This window comes from Garra rufa, chromosome 7 (genome assembly GCF_049309525.1).
Source record: "Garra rufa chromosome 7, GarRuf1.0, whole genome shotgun sequence".
NCBI classification, from domain to species: domain Eukaryota; kingdom Metazoa; phylum Chordata; class Actinopteri; order Cypriniformes; family Cyprinidae; genus Garra; species Garra rufa.
In genome coordinates this window covers 17990636-18010399 of record NC_133367.1, presented here as the reverse complement: position 1 = coordinate 18010399, position 19764 = coordinate 17990636, and the positions used below count along the sequence as shown (strand labels likewise).

The following is a 19764-nucleotide window of genomic DNA, read 5'->3' as shown; positions in this document are numbered from 1 at the left end:
CATTATAACATTATAACGCTGTGTGCCTGATTATTTTGTATAATAAAATGTGACTTAAAGGCCTAGCTGCAGTGACAGCAAAATGAGTTACATTTTTCCTCTCAATTAAAGACTTTTTTTTTTAAACTTCAGCAAACAAAAATAGGCGGTTAAATATTCTTACTGTTGGTTAACAGATTTGCAATAAAATTTGATAGTGACAGGGTCTGGGCCAAATTTGGCCAGTCTTGTGATTTGTTTTTATGTACTAGAGATCCTGACAGTTCAAACTAAAATCAGGCTCCTGTTTTCATGAAATCAATTATCTAAACGGAGGTAAATAAAAGTGTTTTTTTGTGTGCTGTACTTTCATATTTTATGTAGCTATATACAGCAAAACTACAGCGCTTCCATTAGGCTATTTTTACGAAGCTGTCAACAGTGTAAACTCTGACGGCATGCAATCAGTTGACGAACAGCCATCCCATTTGCTATTCAATTATATATATATATATATATATATATATATATATATATATATATATATATAGCCTATATATTTATTTTATTTACAAATTTCGTGTTTTCCCTGTTTTATTTGTTCAATATGCAGAACCAATTGCCATTGTTTAAAAAAAAAAGAGAGATTTTCAATAAAGAATTCTACCCCCCTCCTGAACTTGGTTTGTCACAGCAACTCCTAAACCAAAGAGAAACCCCTTAAGGCGCTTGTGACGTTCATCATATCTTAGATAAAAGAGCGCCACCTGTTGCCATAAATTAACAACATTATAGCCTACAATAATGTTTAGACAATACCAACTATTAGGCTAGTATTACAAAAGGCTTTTAGACAAAACATTTTCTGCAATTTTTTACAGACAAATAAAACTTCATATGGGTAAATGCGTCACATTCATTAATATCACATGTTGCCTATAGCCTCGATAAGCATTCGCTACTTACCGAATTCACATACTTCTTGCTTGGCAATTATTAGGCAAGGCAAGTTTATTTATATAGCACATTTCATACACAAAGGTAATTCAAAGTGCTGCACATAAGAGGAATTAAAATAAAAAAATACAAAAATGTGTAATAATAATCAAAACAATAAAAACAGAAAATTTAAGAACTTTTAAAATAAAACAAAAATGATTTAAAATTAATTAAAACATAAAATAATGCAATCTGTTCGGACGTAGCACAGTGCTCATTCAATAAATGCACGACTGAACAGGTGAGTTTTGAGCCTGCATTTAAATGTGGCTAATGTATTAGCAGTGTTGGGGAGTAACTAGTTACATGTAACGGCGTTACGTAATTTAATTACAAAATAAATGTAACAGTAGGGCCTAATTCGTTACAGTTACTTAGAAAAATGTTTAATTAAATTACAGTTACTTATGAAAATGTTAAAGATTACAAATGGGGTTACATCTAAAAAAATTTCTTTAAAAATCTGGGATATGTTGAATAATATTAATCTGTTGCTTTGCCTGATTTTGATATGCACGATGCTTTCTGCTAAGGCCAGTTATTAAAGCGGTGCTATTCTGATGCTTTTGATTGGTTTGAATTTGTGGTGCACCACATCTGCCAATTACGTTAATCCTCTTTGTCAGCGCGTTCATCGTCCCCTTTGTGTATTCGAGACCAATATTAAAAACATTCATGACAAATTAGCTAGCCTGCTAGCTGCCTTTACCAGACACACTTGTATTTATGAACCATTTCACAAAAAAAAAATCGCATTTTTTCTCCTTGAATAAGGTTGGTAATGTCAGATCTAACTTGCGATTTTATCACATTAACCCGTTTTAATTTTGAGTGTCATTTGTAAAATCAGTGTTTACACTACTGCGTGATTTTCAGCTGAAACGTGACTAATGATTTGAAGGATGAAAATCCGCTGCAGTTTAGTTTATTTTCGAATAATATAGATCTATTTTTCTCAAGGGCTTGAAACTTTTCTCTATAATGATTTATGTTGACCTAAAGTGCCACCTAGTGGACAAATCTCTCAATTAGTTTGTCCCATTTTGTCCTGCAAAATCGAGCTATCATCTAGTGAAGCACTCCAGTTGGTCACTGAATCTAAGCAGTGTTTTAGATTAAATGTAACTTTATTTAAAACAATAAAAAAACAAATAAAAAAAACAATACCATGGATTTTATGACACAGCTACAGTGATGGAGTCTGTTTGGATTTGGCAGTATCTATTCTAGAATCTATTTTCTTCTGTTAGTGAGAAATAATTATTAGCCCTGTATGGTATAATGATTTCCCTTCACACATAGTGGTAAAAAAAATAATAGTATGCAGATTTTTACTTTTTTTTTTTTTTATTATATCAGTAAGAAGAAAAAATCATAAATTATAAACTAAATTATAATCTAGAATTGTGTTTTCTCTTAAATATAACTAAAAATAATTATCTATTATTTTAAATAGATAATTTAGATATTTAATAAATCTTTTTTAAAATTTAAGTTTTTCAAGGCATTGTTACTTGCCAGTGTGTCCTGTCATAGCTACGCAAAATTTTGATTTTGTAACAACAGTAAACAATTTTGTTGTTATAAGGTCTGGTTTTGTGATGGCTGTACTTTAAAATTAAATTAATATAATCTTAATTCAAGTGATGAAAGATTTTGAAATTCTGACAGTAAACTACTGTAAGGTCACACCTGCTTGGTATAAATGCTTGAAAATGATTTCTTCATGGAAGCTTTGCGTTCAAATATTTCAACTCAGATCAGTATTTCGTGTCTAATAATTTTGACCTAAACATTTAAATAATCTATGAAGCAGTTGTGTAATAAGTGGGATAATGTTGTTGATAATGTAGCCAGTTGTTACCGCAAAATAAAGATGTATATTATCTCTTACTTAATTTAAGTGATGTAGGATTTTGAAAGTCTGACAATAATCAATGTTGAATGCTACAGTAAGATTAGCTCTGCCTCGTTTAAATGTTTCAAAATGAATAACAGTTGAAAATATTCAACATTTAGAAAAGTAAATCGAAAAGTAATTAAAAGTAATAAGTTACATTACTTTTATAAAGTAATCGAAAAGTTACACTACTTATTACATTTTAAATCAAGTAACCTGTAATCTGTAACCTATTACATTTCCAAAGTAACCTTCCCAACACTGTGTATTAGCACATCTGATCTCTTCTGGAAGCTGATTCCAACTGCGGGCGCATTAATAGCTAAAAGCAGATTCCCCTTGTTTTGTGTGAACCCTTGGTATTACTTACTGACTCGATTCTAGTGATCTGAGTTGTCTGTTGGGTTTATATTCAGTGAGCATATCTGCAATGTATTTAGGTCCTAGGCCGTTGAGTGCTTTATAAACCAGTAAAGCCATGCAGTGTAAGGACCTGTTATATGCTCTGATTGGCAGCAGCGTTCTGTATGAGCTGCAGCTGTCTAATGGTCTTCTTGGGAAGGCCGGTGAGGAGACCGTTACAATAGTCCACCCTGCTGGTGATAAAGGCATGAACAAGTTTCTCCAAGTCTTGACGGGAAACAAAACATCTAATTCTTGCAATGTTTTTGAGATGATAGTATGCTGATTTATTAGTTACTGCTTTGAAATGGCTACTGAAACTGAGGTCTGACTCCAGAATCACACCCAGATTCTTGACTTGATTTTTGTTTTTTGACCCCTAACATCAAAGGTACGTATTCACTTTGAACTTCATCTTTGTTTCCAAATGCAATGACTTCCGTTTTCCTCTTGTTTTACTGAAGAAATCTTTGACACATCCAACTGTTAATTTCATCAATGCATTGGCACAGGGAGTCAATGGGGCTGTAGTCATTTGGCGATAAGGCTAGGTAAATCTGGGTATCATCTGCATAGCTGTGACATGCAATTTGGTTCTTTTTCATTATTTTACTTAGTGGTAGTAGCCTATATACAGGCGCAATAATTGAGCCTTGTGGGACTCCCCATGTCATTAAATTACACTATTTAATGTGCAAATTCATAAACAGGTTGCACCATATAGCTAAATCACACAAATTCAACTATTTTTATTGGACCTTTAGTTTAACGCAGTGTTTAAATATAACACACAGATATAGGTGCTTTTTGACCCACAGACGCTAACTTGACCATGCAATCCAACCAAACCTATCAACACACTGATTCCTGTAAATCACACAAACAGTCAGCAGAGGGTGACATGAGCACAGTCAATCGATTATACACTGAAAAAATTGGAATCGAAACATGGTAGAATCTAAATTAACTGGTTTTATTCGATACAAAATTATTATTTAAAATCACTGAATCAACCTAGGCTTAACAAAAACTAAAATCAGAAGAAAAACAGATTTCCAGTAAATTTACAAGCATTTCCATATAATGAAATGTGCAATTCAAAACATGGGAAGATGATGAAGTTGATTCTTTGATTTTAATTGTACATTTGGGTTGTGTATGACTTAAAAAAAAAGACACATATATTGTCCAACAAAATAATTTTATAGACACTTTAAGGTAATATTAGCAAGTTATCATGTTTTACAGTGTAGGCTACTGAAGGTATTTTATCTAGTTGAACTTGGAGCATGCATGAGCCACTGAAAATCCTCTGAAAAGGTGGTTTATCCTATCATCAAGTGTATGGTATATCCTACAATCGTCTCAACATGACTTCTGAATACACCATTACATCATGTCCATTAGCCTTCTATAAGAAAAGAGACACACATCACTAAGTCAAGAACAGAGCTGATTCTACAGATATTTAAAGTACAGATTCACAGGGCCCCATAGACTCAGCCATCAATGCATGAATAAATAAATAAATAAATAAGCACTTTAACTATTAAATTCAGGTTTTTAGAACATTGTGTATGATGTGTGAGTGCTAAATTATGTATATAAAAAATGACCATATGCAGACACACACACACAAAAAAAGCTTAACAGGGTTTTTGTAAGCATTGAGATTTAGTGCAGATAATAACAAAAGTATTTACAGCATCTGGAGCTCTCTGCAGAATTAATGTTGCTTCTGTATAATCAGCCTCTTCTTGATGAGCCTGAGCTGTTTCATAATAATTGATCAAATTAAATAAATTGTGTTTACTAAATTTGTTGCCGCTTCCAAACATTTGTATATATGTATATATTTATTTATTTATTTTTTGATTATTCATACTTGCCATCTTGTTTTGTTTGTGCATAGTTTTTACAGTGACAGAACATCCACATGACTACAACTGGGATCAGCAGTGGCAACAGCAGAAATGCTATGAGAAGTAAAGACTGTCTGGATTCTACAACAGATAAAACACAAAGAGTCATTAGACTGCAGGAAAAAACACAAGCAGTCATTGAGCTACTGCTGTGCCTTACAGCACCAAATTGAAAAAAAATAATAATAATAATAATTAAGGGGTACTGGGAACGATCAGATTTGGACAGATCCAGTGTGAATATAAAACTGGCATACCTGAACTTGTCCGACAGACTTTACTGATGTCCAGATGTTTGGTCTGGTTTCTGATGGGATTGTTGAGCACACAGCTGTAGGTGTTTTTATCCTGATATTCCACCTCCAGAGGTAGAGAGAGACTGATGCTGAGATCAGACACACTGATGCTGGACAATAAACTGTTTCCTTTGTGCCAGGAGAGAGTCACACGACTCACATTCACCACTAAACACAGCAGTGAACATTTGGACACTGATGATCCTGATGATGATGAAAAATTTTGTGAAGAGTCTCGGATAATAACAGGAACAGGCAGAACGCCTAAAGAACATGAAAGAAAACATATTTCAGTCAATCAATTACTATAATAATGCTTAAAGATCCTTAATCATAGATCAATAAATAAAATGTTCGGGTGGTCAGATTTATTACATTATACATGATTTGTTAAGTTGACTCACCATAGACATCAATAACGAAAGTCTTGTATCTGACTCCTCCATTGATGATCTGTACTTTATAAAGTCCAGAGTGTAATTTGTTGATGTTTGTGATGGTCAGAGATCCTGTCTGCTCATCTATCTGTAGTCTGTCTCTGAATCTCTCATTCTCACCACTATCATATATAGAGATGCTCTGTGTATTGGTTTGAGCGATACGAGTCTCTGAACTGTTAATTCGAAATGTCCACAGTACATGATCATCTCTCTTTATTTTACTAACATCAGTGTTCAAAGTGACAGAATCTCCCTCCATCACTGATATTGTGACGGTTTCATCTGTATAAACATCAGACACACCTGGAGGAGAATAGTTACCACAAAATAGTAATAGATAATCACATTAGATATCTTTCCTATAGTTGTATTTGAAAACAAAACAAAAATTACAACTTTATCGCTTTTGAAAATTGTTTAATTTATGTACAAAAAACTTTATTCACAGCAACAGTATTAAGCTTCGTTATAACATAACTGGTTTACACAATATACATTTCCTTAATAACAAATCATTTTAAAAATTAGTTCACCTAAAATAAAGCTTCTGCCATCATTTAATCACCCTCATTTCAATCCATTAAACCCAGTCTGTATTACACAAGAAGATAATCTGTGTTTTTAATTGCTTTATTTTATTTTATTTATTCAATACGTGAAAATAAGTGTTGTTTAGACCCCATTGTTCTTCATAATATTTATGTACGCAGAAGATGTTCATCACAACCAAAAGACGAGGATGAATTATTATTTCTTTTTTATATATAATTAAATTTATATGAGAAACCCATGATGCTTATTTTTAGTTTTCTCACTCTCACTGTTAAATATTATTAATTATTAAATGTTAGGAATTTTGCGTTAGCGTTGCGTGAAGGTGCAAACAAGAGTTAGTGGAAGCTAAAGATTATGGTTTATACATTTTTAAATGTAGATATTTTGCTTACACAAATGCATCAATTAACTTCAGAAAGCCCAGAGCCATGTAAAGCACTTTTATGATGGATGGATGAATGCATCTCTCATTGTTCAATATGAGTTTCTCCTCTTTTGTTCTACTGTATCACTTTTGTTACATGTTATAAAACAACTTCTTTTGCATTGAACATTCAAGTCATACAGGTTTGGAACCACATGAGGGAGAGTAAATGGTGACAATTTACATTTTGGGCTAAAACCCATACTTTTAAATTGATTCGTTTATTTATTTAAACTTTTTTAATTACTGTAATCTGCACTTGTGAATATGGAAGAAATTTCATTATGTCTTTAATATACCAGTCAATATTCCGGAGTTTTGACTCCGGTCAAAGTTTTCAAACCCTATGTGGAAATTCAACGAAGATGAAGCACCTTTAATGCTATTATTTTAACAAGTTGTTTCCGTTCAGACTGTCTTCGAATGCAATGTAATATCCTACTTGTTCTAAATTAAATATAAGAAATATATATGACTTACCACCGAGCCATAAACAAAAACAGAAAAAAGCATGCAACACCCGCCACATGTTTGAAAATGTTAAGACAAAGAGCTCTTCACATAGCAAAAACCTTTTACCAAAAGGTGGCGTCTCTTTTGCTGATGCACTTCCACTGACTGTGGGTTGGCAGTTTCAGTTAAAAAAAAATAAGTTACGTATCTTATCACATACAGACTTGATGCATTTACTTGAATACATTTAACTGAATCCCAGATAAAAAACAAAACAAAAACAAAACACTTGTTTATACACTATGATCTGCATTTTGCATTTATTTAATTATTTACTTACAGTTACTTACCCTCATATTGTTCCAAAACAATGACTGACTTTTTTCTACAGAGATATTCTGTTTTCTTTGCAATTGCAGAAAGATCAACTTTATTTCGATTTCTGTTAAAGTCAGTTCACTGTTGATTCAGTTTAGTTTAATAACTTTAGTTTAATAAAGACTTTTTAACGGCTATTTTTTTAACCCAGTTAATTTGAATTCGCCTTATCATTATTTTATTAGTAGTTAAGGTTTATTTTCTGTAAAAAAAAAAATAAAAATAAAAAAATAAAAAATATTTAAGGGGGAACAAACTGTATTTCTTTATTTTACAACTCTAAATTGCACTAAAAATGCAAATATATGTAAGTATTATTGTCTCATTAGCCACATTATTATTTTTTTTTTTGAGTGTAAACTAGTCCTTTAACATAAGTGTCATGATCTGGGCTGTGGGGCTTCCCTCAGCCACCTGAGGTCGCTGTTTTCCCTTCCCTGCACTACACTTTCCTAAGTATTCACTCATGTCTTGTCATTAGCACTGATTACACGCACACCTGTTCACAATCACTATCTTGTCTATAAGAACTCTCATTTCCCACTACTCTTTCTGGCTGCATTGTCTTTTGTCCTCTATGTTATTTTGTGTTTATCCCTGGACTTTGATCGTGCTCTTGATTTTGTTATTTTGTGTTTATCCCTGGACTTTGATCGTGCTCTTGATTTTGTTATTTTGTGTTTAAGTTTACGTTCAGTTTGTGCCGTGTTGGCCTTTTGGTTCATGTTTATTTTGTTTGTTTAATTAAAAACCCTCTACCTGCATTTGGACCCAGACCTCATCCTTCATTTACGTGACAGAATGCAGCCAGCATCGATGGGTCCAGCGGGGAGTAATTTTTTTTTTCTTTCGGAGGAGGCGGCATCTTTTGAGGCGGCGTCGGCCGCTCGGTTCGAAGAGGTGATCTACCTCCAACTGGCCGAGATGGAGGCCTGTAGGGCAGAGACGGCGCGACGGCGTTCCTGCTTTGCGGTTGGGGCGGAGTGGCTCTTCCGTGGGAATGCGGAAGTGTCCGTTGTCTCGGTTCCTGATGCGGCGGTGACCGCTCTCGCTGTTCCTGATGCGGCGGTGACCGCTCTCGCTGTTCCTGATGCGGTGGTGACCGCTCACTCTGTGCCTGATGCGGTGGTGACCGCTCTCGCTGTTCCTGATGCGGTGGTGACCGCTCACTCTGTGCCTGATGCGGCGGTGACCGCTCTCGCTGTTCCTGATGCGGCGGTGACCGCTCTCGCTGTTCCTGATGCGGTGGTGACCGCTCACTCTGTGCCTGATGCGGCGATGACCGCTCACTCTGTGCCTGATGCGGCGGTGACCGCTCACTCTGTGCCTGATGCGGCGGTGACCGCTCTCGCTGTTCCTGATGCGGCGGTGACCGCTCTCGCTGTTCCTGATGCGGTGGTGACCGCTCACTCTGTGCCTGATGCGGCGATGACCGCTCACTCTGTGCCTGATGCGGCGGTGACCGCTCTCGCTGTTCCTGATGCGGCGGTGACCGCTCTCGCTGTTCCTGATGCGGCGGTGACCGCTCTCGCTGTTCCTGATGCGGTGGTGACCGCTCACTCTGTGCCTGATGCGGTGGTGACCGCTCTCGCTGTTCCTGATGCGGTGGTGACCGCTCACTCTGTGCCTGATGCGGCGGTGACCGCTCTCGCTGTTCCTGATGCGGCGGTGACCGCTCTCGCTGTTCCTGATGCGGTGGTGACCGCTCACTCTGTGCCTGATGCGGCGGTGACCGCTCACTCTGTGCCTGATGCGGCGGTGACCGCTCTCGCTGTTCCTGATGCGGCGGTGACCGCTCTCGCTGTTCCTGATGCGGTGGTGACCGCTCACTCTGTGCCTGATGCGGCGATGACCGCTCACTCTGTGCCTGATGCGGCGGTGACCGCTCTCGCTGTTCCTGATGCGGCGGTGACCGCTCTCGCTGTTCCTGATGCGGCGGTGACCGCTCTCGCTGTTCCTGATGCGGTGGTGACCGCTCACTCTGTGCCTGATGCGGCGATGACCGCTCACTCTGTGCCTGATGCGGCGGTGACCGCTCTCGCTGTTCCTGATGCGGCGGTGACCGCTCTCGCTGTTCCTGATGCGGTGGTGACCGCTCTCGCTGTTCCTGATGCGGTGGTGACCGCTCTCGCTGTTCCTGATGCGGTGGTGACCGCTCACTCTGTGCCTGATGCGGCGATGACCGCTCACTCTGTGCCTGATGCGGCGGTGACCGCTCACTCTGTGCCTGATGCGGCGGTGACCGCTCTCGCTGTTCCTGATGCGGCGGTGACCGCTCTCGCTGTTCCTGATGCGGCGGTGACCGCTCTCGCTGTTCCTGATGCGGCGGTGACCGCTCTCGCTGTTCCTGATGCGGTGGTGACCGCTCTCGCTGTTCCTGATGCGGCGGTGACCGCTCTCTCTGTTCCGGACGCGGCGGTGGCCGCTCTCTCTGTTCCGGACGCGGCGGTGGCCGCTCTCTCTGTTCCGGACGCGGCGGTGGCCGCTCTCTCTGTTCCTGATGCGGCGGTGACCGCTCTCGCTGTTCCGGACGCGGCGGTGGCCGCTCTCTCTGTTCCGGACGCGGCGATGGCCGCTCTCTCTGTTCCGGACGCGGCGATGGCCGCTCTCTCTGTTCCGGACGCGGCGGTGACTGCTGTCTCTGTTCCGGACGCGGTGGTGACCGCTCACTCTGTGCCTGATGCGGCGATGACCGCTCACTCTGTGCCTGATGCGGCGGTGACCGCTCTCGCTGTTCCTGATGCGGCGGTGACCGCTCTCGCTGTTCCTGATGCGGCGGTGACCGCTCTCGCTGTTCCTGATGCGGTGGTGACCGCTCACTCTGTGCCTGATGCGGCGATGACCGCTCACTCTGTGCCTGATGCGGCGGTGACCGCTCTCGCTGTTCCTGATGCGGCGGTGACCGCTCTCGCTGTTCCTGATGCGGCGGTGACCGCTCTCGCTGTTCCTGATGCGGTGGTGACCGCTCTCGCTGTTCCTGATGCGGTGGTGACCGCTCACTCTGTGCCTGATGCGGCGATGACCGCTCACTCTGTGCCTGATGCGGCGGTGACCGCTCACTCTGTGCCTGATGCGGCGGTGACCGCTCTCGCTGTTCCTGATGCGGCGGTGACCGCTCTCGCTGTTCCTGATGCGGCGGTGACCGCTCTCGCTGTTCCTGATGCGGCGGTGACCGCTCTCGCTGTTCCTGATGCGGTGGTGACCGCTCTCGCTGTTCCTGATGCGGCGGTGACCGCTCTCTCTGTTCCGGACACGGCGGTGGCCGCTCTCTCTGTTCCGGACGCGGCGGTGGCCGCTCTCTCTGTTCCGGACGCGGCGGTGGCCGCTCTCTCTGTTCCTGATGCGGCGGTGACCGCTCTCGCTGTTCCGGACGCGGCGGTGGCCGCTCTCTCTGTTCCGGACGCGGCGATGGCCGCTCTCTCTGTTCCGGACGCGGCGATGGCCGCTCTCTCTGTTCCGGACGCGGCGGTGACCGCTGTCTCTGTTCCGGACGCGGCGGTGGCCGCTCTCTCTGTTCCGGACGCGGCGATGGCCGCTCTCTCTGTTCCGGACGCGGCGGTGGCCGCTCTCTCTGTTCCGGACGCGGCGGTGGCCGCTCTCTCTGTTCCGGACGCGGCGGTGACCGCTGTCTCTGTTCCGGACGTGGCGGTGACCGCTCTCTCTGTTCCGGACGCGGCGGTGACCGCTGTCTCTGTTCCGGACGCGGCGGTGGCCGCTCTCTCTGTTCCGGACGCGGCGATGGCCGCTCTCTCTGTTCCGGACGCGGCGGTGGCCGCTCTCTCTGTTCCAGACGCGGCGGTGGCCGCTCTCTCTGTTCCAGACGCGCCGGTGACCGCTGTCTCTGTTCCGGACGCGGCGGTGACCGCTCTCTCTGTTCCGGACGCGCCGGTGACCGTTCTCTCGGTTCCTGTTCCCCTGGCTGCAGGGCCAGCTCGCATTCCTCTGGCTGCCGGGCCCGCGGACGTTCCACTGGCGGCGAGGTCAGCTCACGTTCCTCTGGCGGCAGTGTCCACCCACGTTCCTCCGCTGCACGGGCCTGGCCCGCCATCCCTCCCCCTGAGACACCTTCCACCGTTCCTCCTCCCTCCAGATTTTTTGTTTTTGTTTTGGGAACGTCTGGAAGCCGTTCCCTTGAGAGGGGGTACTGTCATGATCTGGGCTGTGGGGCTTCCCTCAGCCACCTGAGGTCGCTGTTTTCCCTTCCCTGCACTACACTTTCCTAAGTATTCACTCATGTCTTGTCATTAGCACTGATTACACGCACACCTGTTCACAATCACTATCTTGTCTATAAGAACTCTCATTTCCCACTACTCTTTCTGGCTGCATTGTCTTTTGTCCTCTATGTTATTTTGTGTTTATCCCTGGACTTTGATCGTGCTCTTGATTTTGTTATTTTGTGTTTAAGTTTACGTTCAGTTTGTGCCGTGTTGGCCTTTTGGTTTATGTTTATTTTGTTTGTTTAATTAAAAACCCTCTACCTGCATTTGGACCCAGACCTCATCCTTCATTTACGTGACAATAAGTTGGTTGAAGTTCTCAAACCCTGAATTTAAAAATGTCTACTTCTACTTCTACTTAAAGTTTAATGTTTAAGTGAACACATCATTTTGAGTGTGAATGTGCGTACAGCAGTTTGTTAAAGCAAGAGGTTATTTAAATGTTTAAATGCAGATATTTTTCTTACACAAACACATAAATTCGCTTCTGAAGGCCTTTATTAACCCCACGGAGCCATGTGGATCAATTTTTATAATGGATGGATGCACTTTATTGGACCTCTCTTGGGCTATTGAAAATTAACACCCATAAATTGCCATTAAAAAGCTTTTTTTAATATAACGCCGACTGTATTTGTCTGGAAGAAGAAAGTCATATAGAGTCATCTGAGCTTCACAATGATCATTCACACACTGCTGTTCTTATTATAACGTTCACTTGTGAATGTGACAAAACCACACACACACACACACACACACACACACACTGAATTATGCTTTGTGCATTTACCCAGCACAATAAACCACACGCATAGAGCTCAGACCCCTGACTTACTGACCTCATTCATTGTTCAACATTTTCCACCAAGGCATTTCACGCCTTTAAATACAGACATCGGAATTCAGTTGTATAATATTTTACTGTAATGGTTTAATCATGAATAGATTATTAAATCAAATAACCACCCAAATATTTTTATTTTTTTTTAATTGTAACACATTTTTTCTTAACATGTTTAATCAAATAAATCTAATCTAATACAGGGGCATCGGACATATCCTAACAAACCATACATCAATGGAAAGCTTATTTATTCACCCTTTTAGATGATTTGTAAATCTCAATTTAAAAAAAAAAAATCCATTATGGCTGGTTTTGTGGTCCAGGGTCACATTTTTTAGAATCTATTTACAAAACATTTATTTTTCTTAACATATATCTAGAACTACTTTATATATATTCTTTATCAAGTATACTTCCAGAATAAATCACATACAGTACTGTACACTGAGTTTAGCAAGTAAGTTAAAAGAAAATTTAAAACTTCAAAATCAATGACAAGCATGATCAGTGCAGACAGAATGTTTAATTATGCTTGTTCAATACAACAAATCACTTTATTAGCATAAGCATATCAAGTACAAAAGAACAAACCTGTTTAAGCAAAGCAAAAAAAGCTAACAGGCAGCATTCCAACAGACTTCAGTGCATTACTAAAATTACTATATTTAAATAATTTGAACAAAGATAAAACTCAAATCATCAGTCACAATAAATCACCTGAACTCAGTTTGTCAAATTAGATTGAAGTCAGATTAGACTTTAAAATATATATATATATATTTTGTCAAGAGCTTCATCTGGTGTCCTTAAGTTAACCACATTACACAGACATAGATAATACTGATAACTTATGCAAAATGGTAAATAGTGCACTATTTACTGTTTTACATTGTGACAAATTTTTTCAGAAAAATAAAAATTTCAAATGCATCACATGTAGGCTAAGTACCTGGACTGAAGCATTCACTATTTACCGAATGCACATAGTAGAATCCTCATGCTTGTCGATTACATTAAATTACAATATTTATGTGTAAATTAATACACAGATTACACCATAATCACTTAAATAATCTTAAAAATCTGAGATTATCATATTGAACTGATATTTAGAAATATTAGTAGGCAGCAATAAATTAAAAATGACCCATGTATGGTCATTTCGGTCAAAGGCAGTCATTTGAAATTTTGAAAGTTTAGAAATTTCATTTTCCTTCATTTTAAACTTTTTGATTTTTTTCTCCCACAGATGGTTATTAACCTGCAGAGTGCCAAACCTGTTATAACATTTATTCCTGAGAGTCCCGTAAAGAGTCTGCAGAGGGAGCCAATAGCACAGTGATCACCGTACAGCACAGAACACATTTGGCCTTATTGTACTTGTATATGAGTATATGAAAATCTCTGAAGAAAATAACATATCATTAATCAGTTTGTTTTCCAGAAAAGTGGTCTTTCGTAAAAAAAAGCGCAAATTATTTTGGAAATTACCTAAGCTAAGTGCTGAAATTTGTGCAGTGCATTTGCAGTTTAACAGGTTTTGAGCTTTGCTTTAAACTGACATAAACCTCAACATGCTCTGCCCTGTAAAAAAAACTGAGCTGTACGATAATAGTCTACATGATCATCATCTTACAACAACTTCTGAATACACCGTCTGATCGTGTCCATTAGCCCCCTGTAAGAGACACACATCAGGAAGTCAAAAGAAAGATGAGAACACAATAGACACAAGTGACACAGTGAGAAAATGAAAATGACAAAAATATCAAGAAAAAAAAATACTTATGTGAGATGTTTAATTCCCACAAAGACTGTTAAAGTAGGAAATTAAGTGTCCCATAAAATTAATCAATTATTCATTGAAAAATGGAAAAAGTTGACAGTCAAAAGTCATAGCCAATGCACATAAAACAAACTGCAGATCCTTAGAGTGATCTAAGTGCTCAGATCATCATGTTCAAACACGATGAAATGCAGTTTTAAGGATAGATTCATTACTTGAGCCACAAAAGAAAACAAGCAAGCATATGCACATTAAGAACCAATAAAACATTTTTTTTTATTATAGTGTATGATGTTTGAGTGGTAAATGATACAACATAATGTATATAAAAAAACAAGTATAAACAAACTACAGCAGCTAAGCAAGCTTTCTAGAGCAAAGAGATTTACTGCAGCGATTAGCAAACATATCTTACCGTATCCTGATCTCTGTGTTTAATAAATGATGCTTCTGTATAATCAACCTCCTCCTCAATACTCTGAGCTGTTTGATTATAATTTACAAAATGTAAAAAAAAAAGGTTGAAAAAATAAAATTTTGTTTCCAAGATTTTTGACACTTGGTTGTATTTACAGTAACACTTGCCTTGCTGTTTTGCTTGTGTGTAGTTTCTGTGGCGAAATTTTATCAACACAACTACAGCTGTGGCCGCTAGCAGCAGCAAGAGCAACAGGAACACAACAAGAAGAATTTTGGTTGAAGTTTGGTTGGATTCTGTAACGGATAGAACACAAAAAGTCATCAGACTATAGATGAACAAGAGAAGATACTATTTTCTATACTGAAAAAAAATATTCTTCCAGATCTTGCTCAATTTACTCCCATTTCTGATTAACAATTATCCAGTTTCATGGTAGTGATAAGAATGTTGAAGCGTTTCAATAATGTTAGTACAGCATTCTCCTGCCTGTGTTGTTTTTGCTTTTTTCCAAGAATATTCCAAGAAGGTTAATGATAATATTTATCAAGAATAAAATGGATGTTCCAAAAATGTTGTTCTCAGAATGTTTTCTCTCAACCATAACCATAGCATTCATTAAACACAACATCATGAAGACATTCCAAGAACATTGTTCTGAGAACGCTTCTCTCAACATCATAAAAACACAAATATCAAATCAAAATCTCAATCAAAAATCAAATATTAAGAATGCTCTAAAAATTTTCTTTTTTTACAGAGCATTAGTGAAAGTTGCAGGAATGTTCCACGTTAGCTGGGATGCTATGCGTTATGCTCATACACCACTCTCAGCTTATGCACCACAGTTTATTTCTATAGCTAAGATTATAACCTGTGCTGGGAAACCCAGATTTAAGAGCACACACACCTAAAAAGGTGTGATTAATTCAAAAGTGTGTTTGAGACAATGCAAGTTTACCTGCTTCTGTAAAACATTTGAGAGATAAACCAGCATGACATAACTGGATCAAACTGTTCAATTATGGACTCTAAGGGAGTTTTTACAGTTTTTGGCAGTTATATGGTGAAAGTGAAAGCAATTCAGACACAGTAAATGTGCCCAGTGTGAAAATCCCAACTTTACGGACCTACCTGAACTTGGCTGACAGACCTTACTAATGTCCAGATGTTTGGTCTGGTTGCTGACTGGATTGTTGATCACACAGCTGTAGGTGTTGTTATCCTGATATTCCAGCTCCAGAGGTAGAGAGAGACTGATGCTGAGATCAGACACACTGGTGCTGGACAATAAACTGTTTCCTTTGTACCAGGACAGAGTCACATCATTCACGTTCTCCACTGAACACAGTAGTGGACATCTAGACACTGATGATCCTGATGATGATGAAAGATTTAGTGAAGAGTCTCTGCTAATGAGAGGAACAGGCAGAATACCTAAAAAACATGAAAGAAAACATGTCGGGAACAGTCAATTACTGATAATGATGTCTTTAAAGATCGTCAGTCTTCACAGATCAATAAATAATGATTCCAGATTCCAGATGGTCAGTTTTGCATTTAATTTAAAATGAAAAACTCTCAAAATGCTTTATTCAGTTTACTCACCATAGACACTGACCCTGAAGCTCTTGTGTTTAATTACTCCACTGATGATATGTAGTTTATAAAGTCCAGAGTGTAATTTGTTGGTGTTTGTGATGGTCAGAGCTCCTGTCTGCTCATCTATCTGTAGTCTGTCTCTGAATCTCTCATTCTCACCACTATCATATATAGAGATGCTCTGTGTATTGCGTTGAGCTATACGATTCTCTGAACTATTAAGTCTAAATGTCCACAGTATCTGATCATCGCTCTTAATTTCAGTAAAATCGTTGTTTAAAGTGACAGAATCTCCCTCTATCACTGATATTGTCAGGGTTTCATCTGTATAAACATCAGACACACCTGGATGAAAAGAGTCAGCACAACAGTCAGAGATTATCACCTCAGATATCTTTCAGAGTTTATTTGAAAACAAAAAATAAAAGTCCATTTCAATTTATTTAACATAAGAATTTGTAACATAAGAAGTATGAACTATTACACAACTGGTTTACACAATGAACAGCATCATAATGAAATGTAATGATAGTTAGCCTAAAATGAAGCTTCTGTCATCTTTTACTCACCCTCATGTCATTCCAAACCCGTATGACTGATTATCATCAGTGGAACACAAAATAATCTTTGTTTTCTTTGCCAATACAGTGAAAGTCCATTGTTATTTGGACTACAGTGTTATTCATTATATCTTCTTTGTGTACCACAGGCATGAATGATGACGTTTTTCACTTTTCTTTGGTGTGTTATTTGTGAATGTTTAAAAAAAAAAAGAGGAAACTGCAAAACACCTTCTTTTGTAGGCAATTTACAAGTCATACAGGTTTGGAACCACAAAGCACAGTAAATTACAATTTACATTTTGGGCTAAACCTATGCTTTTGAAGTGATTAAATATCTTATGAAGCTACAAATTAAGTTTTACGTATTTTTGGCAAACTGTACATCTTTTAAAATTTGCACATTCGATTTATTATTTAACATTCCTGGGTCGATTTTTCTAAACCCTAAGGGAGAATTCAAAGAAGATGGTGTTTTAGTTTACACTATTATTGTTAATAAGCATTCCTATTTTCATCCAAACTGTTAGAACACACCGTCGTTTGACTATAGCACAAGAACTGACTGAAGCAATAAAACATAACTTACCACTCAAAAGCCATAGACAAAAACAGAAAAACGCATAAAACACCATGTTTGTTAAAAGCCAAAACAGTCGTGAAGCATAAAACGCGACATGTCTGAAAATAATGTTCAGAGAGCTCCTCACCTAACCTACAAAAGGCGGTGTCGCTACTGATGCACGTTCACTGATTGTGGTTTGGCAGTTTATAATTAATATACTGTAGCCTAGCCTACCTCAGACACTCTTGCCTCCGCTTTTAACTCAGTTAATACGTTTAAATGAAGCTCAGAAAAAAATGCTTGTTTATTATACACAATGATCATTTGCGTTTGCAGTGATTTTTTTTGGTTTGTTTGTTTTTGTACTTATTCCAAGATTTCTGAGGCAAGGGGCGTTCTGAGACATTACTGTATACGCAAAAGCCGTTTTTATTACGCCATTAAAGCGATCATGCAGGAGAAAGCGTTTTAACGTGCTGTCAGTGATTTGTACTTTTTTTTTTTTTTTTTTTTTTTTTTTTTGCGCATGTGCTTGGAGAAAATAAAGCTAGAAATTCGAGAACACAGCTGTTATAGGAGGTTTTTGTGGGTTTTGTTTGTAAACGATAAACCATGAGACAATGTGTTGTGTTAATAGCGTGTCACTATTTTAATATAAATAGAGTAGAATATTAAAAAGAACAGAACATATAAGATTTGTATCGCCAATTTTGTAAAATAAAAAATAACTAAATATATTATTTTATTGTGTGTGTGTGTCTACATATAAAATGCTAGCTGTGAATAGCCTTCGAGTCAGCCTCCACATAATGCTATTAAACACAATATATTATTTCAGATGTGATGGAGAATGATGCTTAAACAAGTTCATTTTCCAAAGGGAAAGGGCCCATAGTTACAGTATGCAAAACATTCTCTGTGAACAACCCTTTATTCAACGAGCATATGCTGATTAGGCAGGTTTTGATGATGGTATGCTGGCTTAAACTGGTTTATGCTGGTCCTTGATCAGCAATTTTTAAAAGGTACAGTTTTGTACCTGTTTTTCTGAGAGTGTATGTTGGGTATTGTGAACTGCACATACGTTCACAAACACACTTCACACTTTCAAGGCATTTTTTCACACATGGAGGAGGTGGTAGCTGATGTACGCCAATGTTCTTTAGATGTACTCGTCTTTGCTATAATCATGACATCTTTCAAATTTATAGTGACGCTATACTTGACTAACTTTATTCTAAGTCTCATGAATGTATATTTAAACAATTGCTCAAATACATTTATGTGACTCAGATTAAAGTTGTCTTAGTCAAACCTCATGTCTGATGTTTCTCCTGATTCATATTAAAATATAAAAGAAGATAAGAAAATATAAACCATTTAATTAACATAAAGGTATAAAATATGTGGAGAACAGTGGTCAAGCTGACAAATATAGATATACATTTCCTTAAACTTTTGTAGAGCTTTTGTTTGTAGTCAAAATTCCTTTTGCACTTTAATAAGAGTTTGAACAAAATGAAACCATTTCTGCATCAAGGATGAACATCATGACCCCAGATGATAAACACGGCTATATTTGAACTCAAAACGTTAGTCTGTTGTAAGTCGAAGTTAAGGGACAACATGCCCTTCACCTAAACCACCAACCCACCCACACACACGTAAGCGCTCGCAACACACCTACCACATGCAATCAATAGACTTTAGCCAGTAGCCTTCACAGACCACAGCGCATCTTGCTTTTGCTCATAAACGGAGTTGGAAACTGTGTCACAGTGCATGAAAAACCTCATGTGCTTTCCAAAACAAAACAAAAACTCAGAACTCTGTGCAGAATTGCACAAATGCAACAGCATGCAATATAAAAAATTACAAACTTTTTAAATGGAACAGTCCATAATTTACATAGATACGAAATGATCACTTTGCATATTCAAGTGCTTTGCATTTCTACTCTGAACTTGATTTGCATGTACGTTTGTGTGTTTATTCTTATCTGTTGCAGCCATATGAACTGA

At 38.9% G+C, this 19764-nt stretch overlaps 2 protein-coding genes across 2 annotated transcripts in view; one reads left to right on the top strand and one right to left on the bottom strand.

The window, feature by feature from the left end:
- Window positions 1-17893, bottom strand: part of LOC141338871 (uncharacterized) — an 18979-nt gene extending 1086 nt beyond the window's left edge. Inside the window, exons 1-6 of the mRNA XM_073844488.1 lie at window positions 17768-17893; window positions 5903-6241; window positions 5460-5762; window positions 5170-5283; window positions 4984-5051; window positions 4639-4691 (exon numbers count right to left, since the gene is read on the bottom strand). Coding sequence (XP_073700589.1) covers window positions 4639-4691; window positions 4984-5051; window positions 5170-5283; window positions 5460-5762; window positions 5903-6241; window positions 17768-17813 — 923 coding nt within the window. The 5' untranslated portion in view covers window positions 17814-17893. The remainder of the gene's footprint in view (window positions 1-4638; window positions 4692-4983; window positions 5052-5169; window positions 5284-5459; window positions 5763-5902; window positions 6242-17767) is intronic.
- The window catches only part of LOC141338024 (SLAM family member 6-like), a 384898-nt gene that overhangs the window by 227246 nt on the left and 137888 nt on the right, over window positions 1-19764 (top strand). The window lies entirely within an intron of this gene.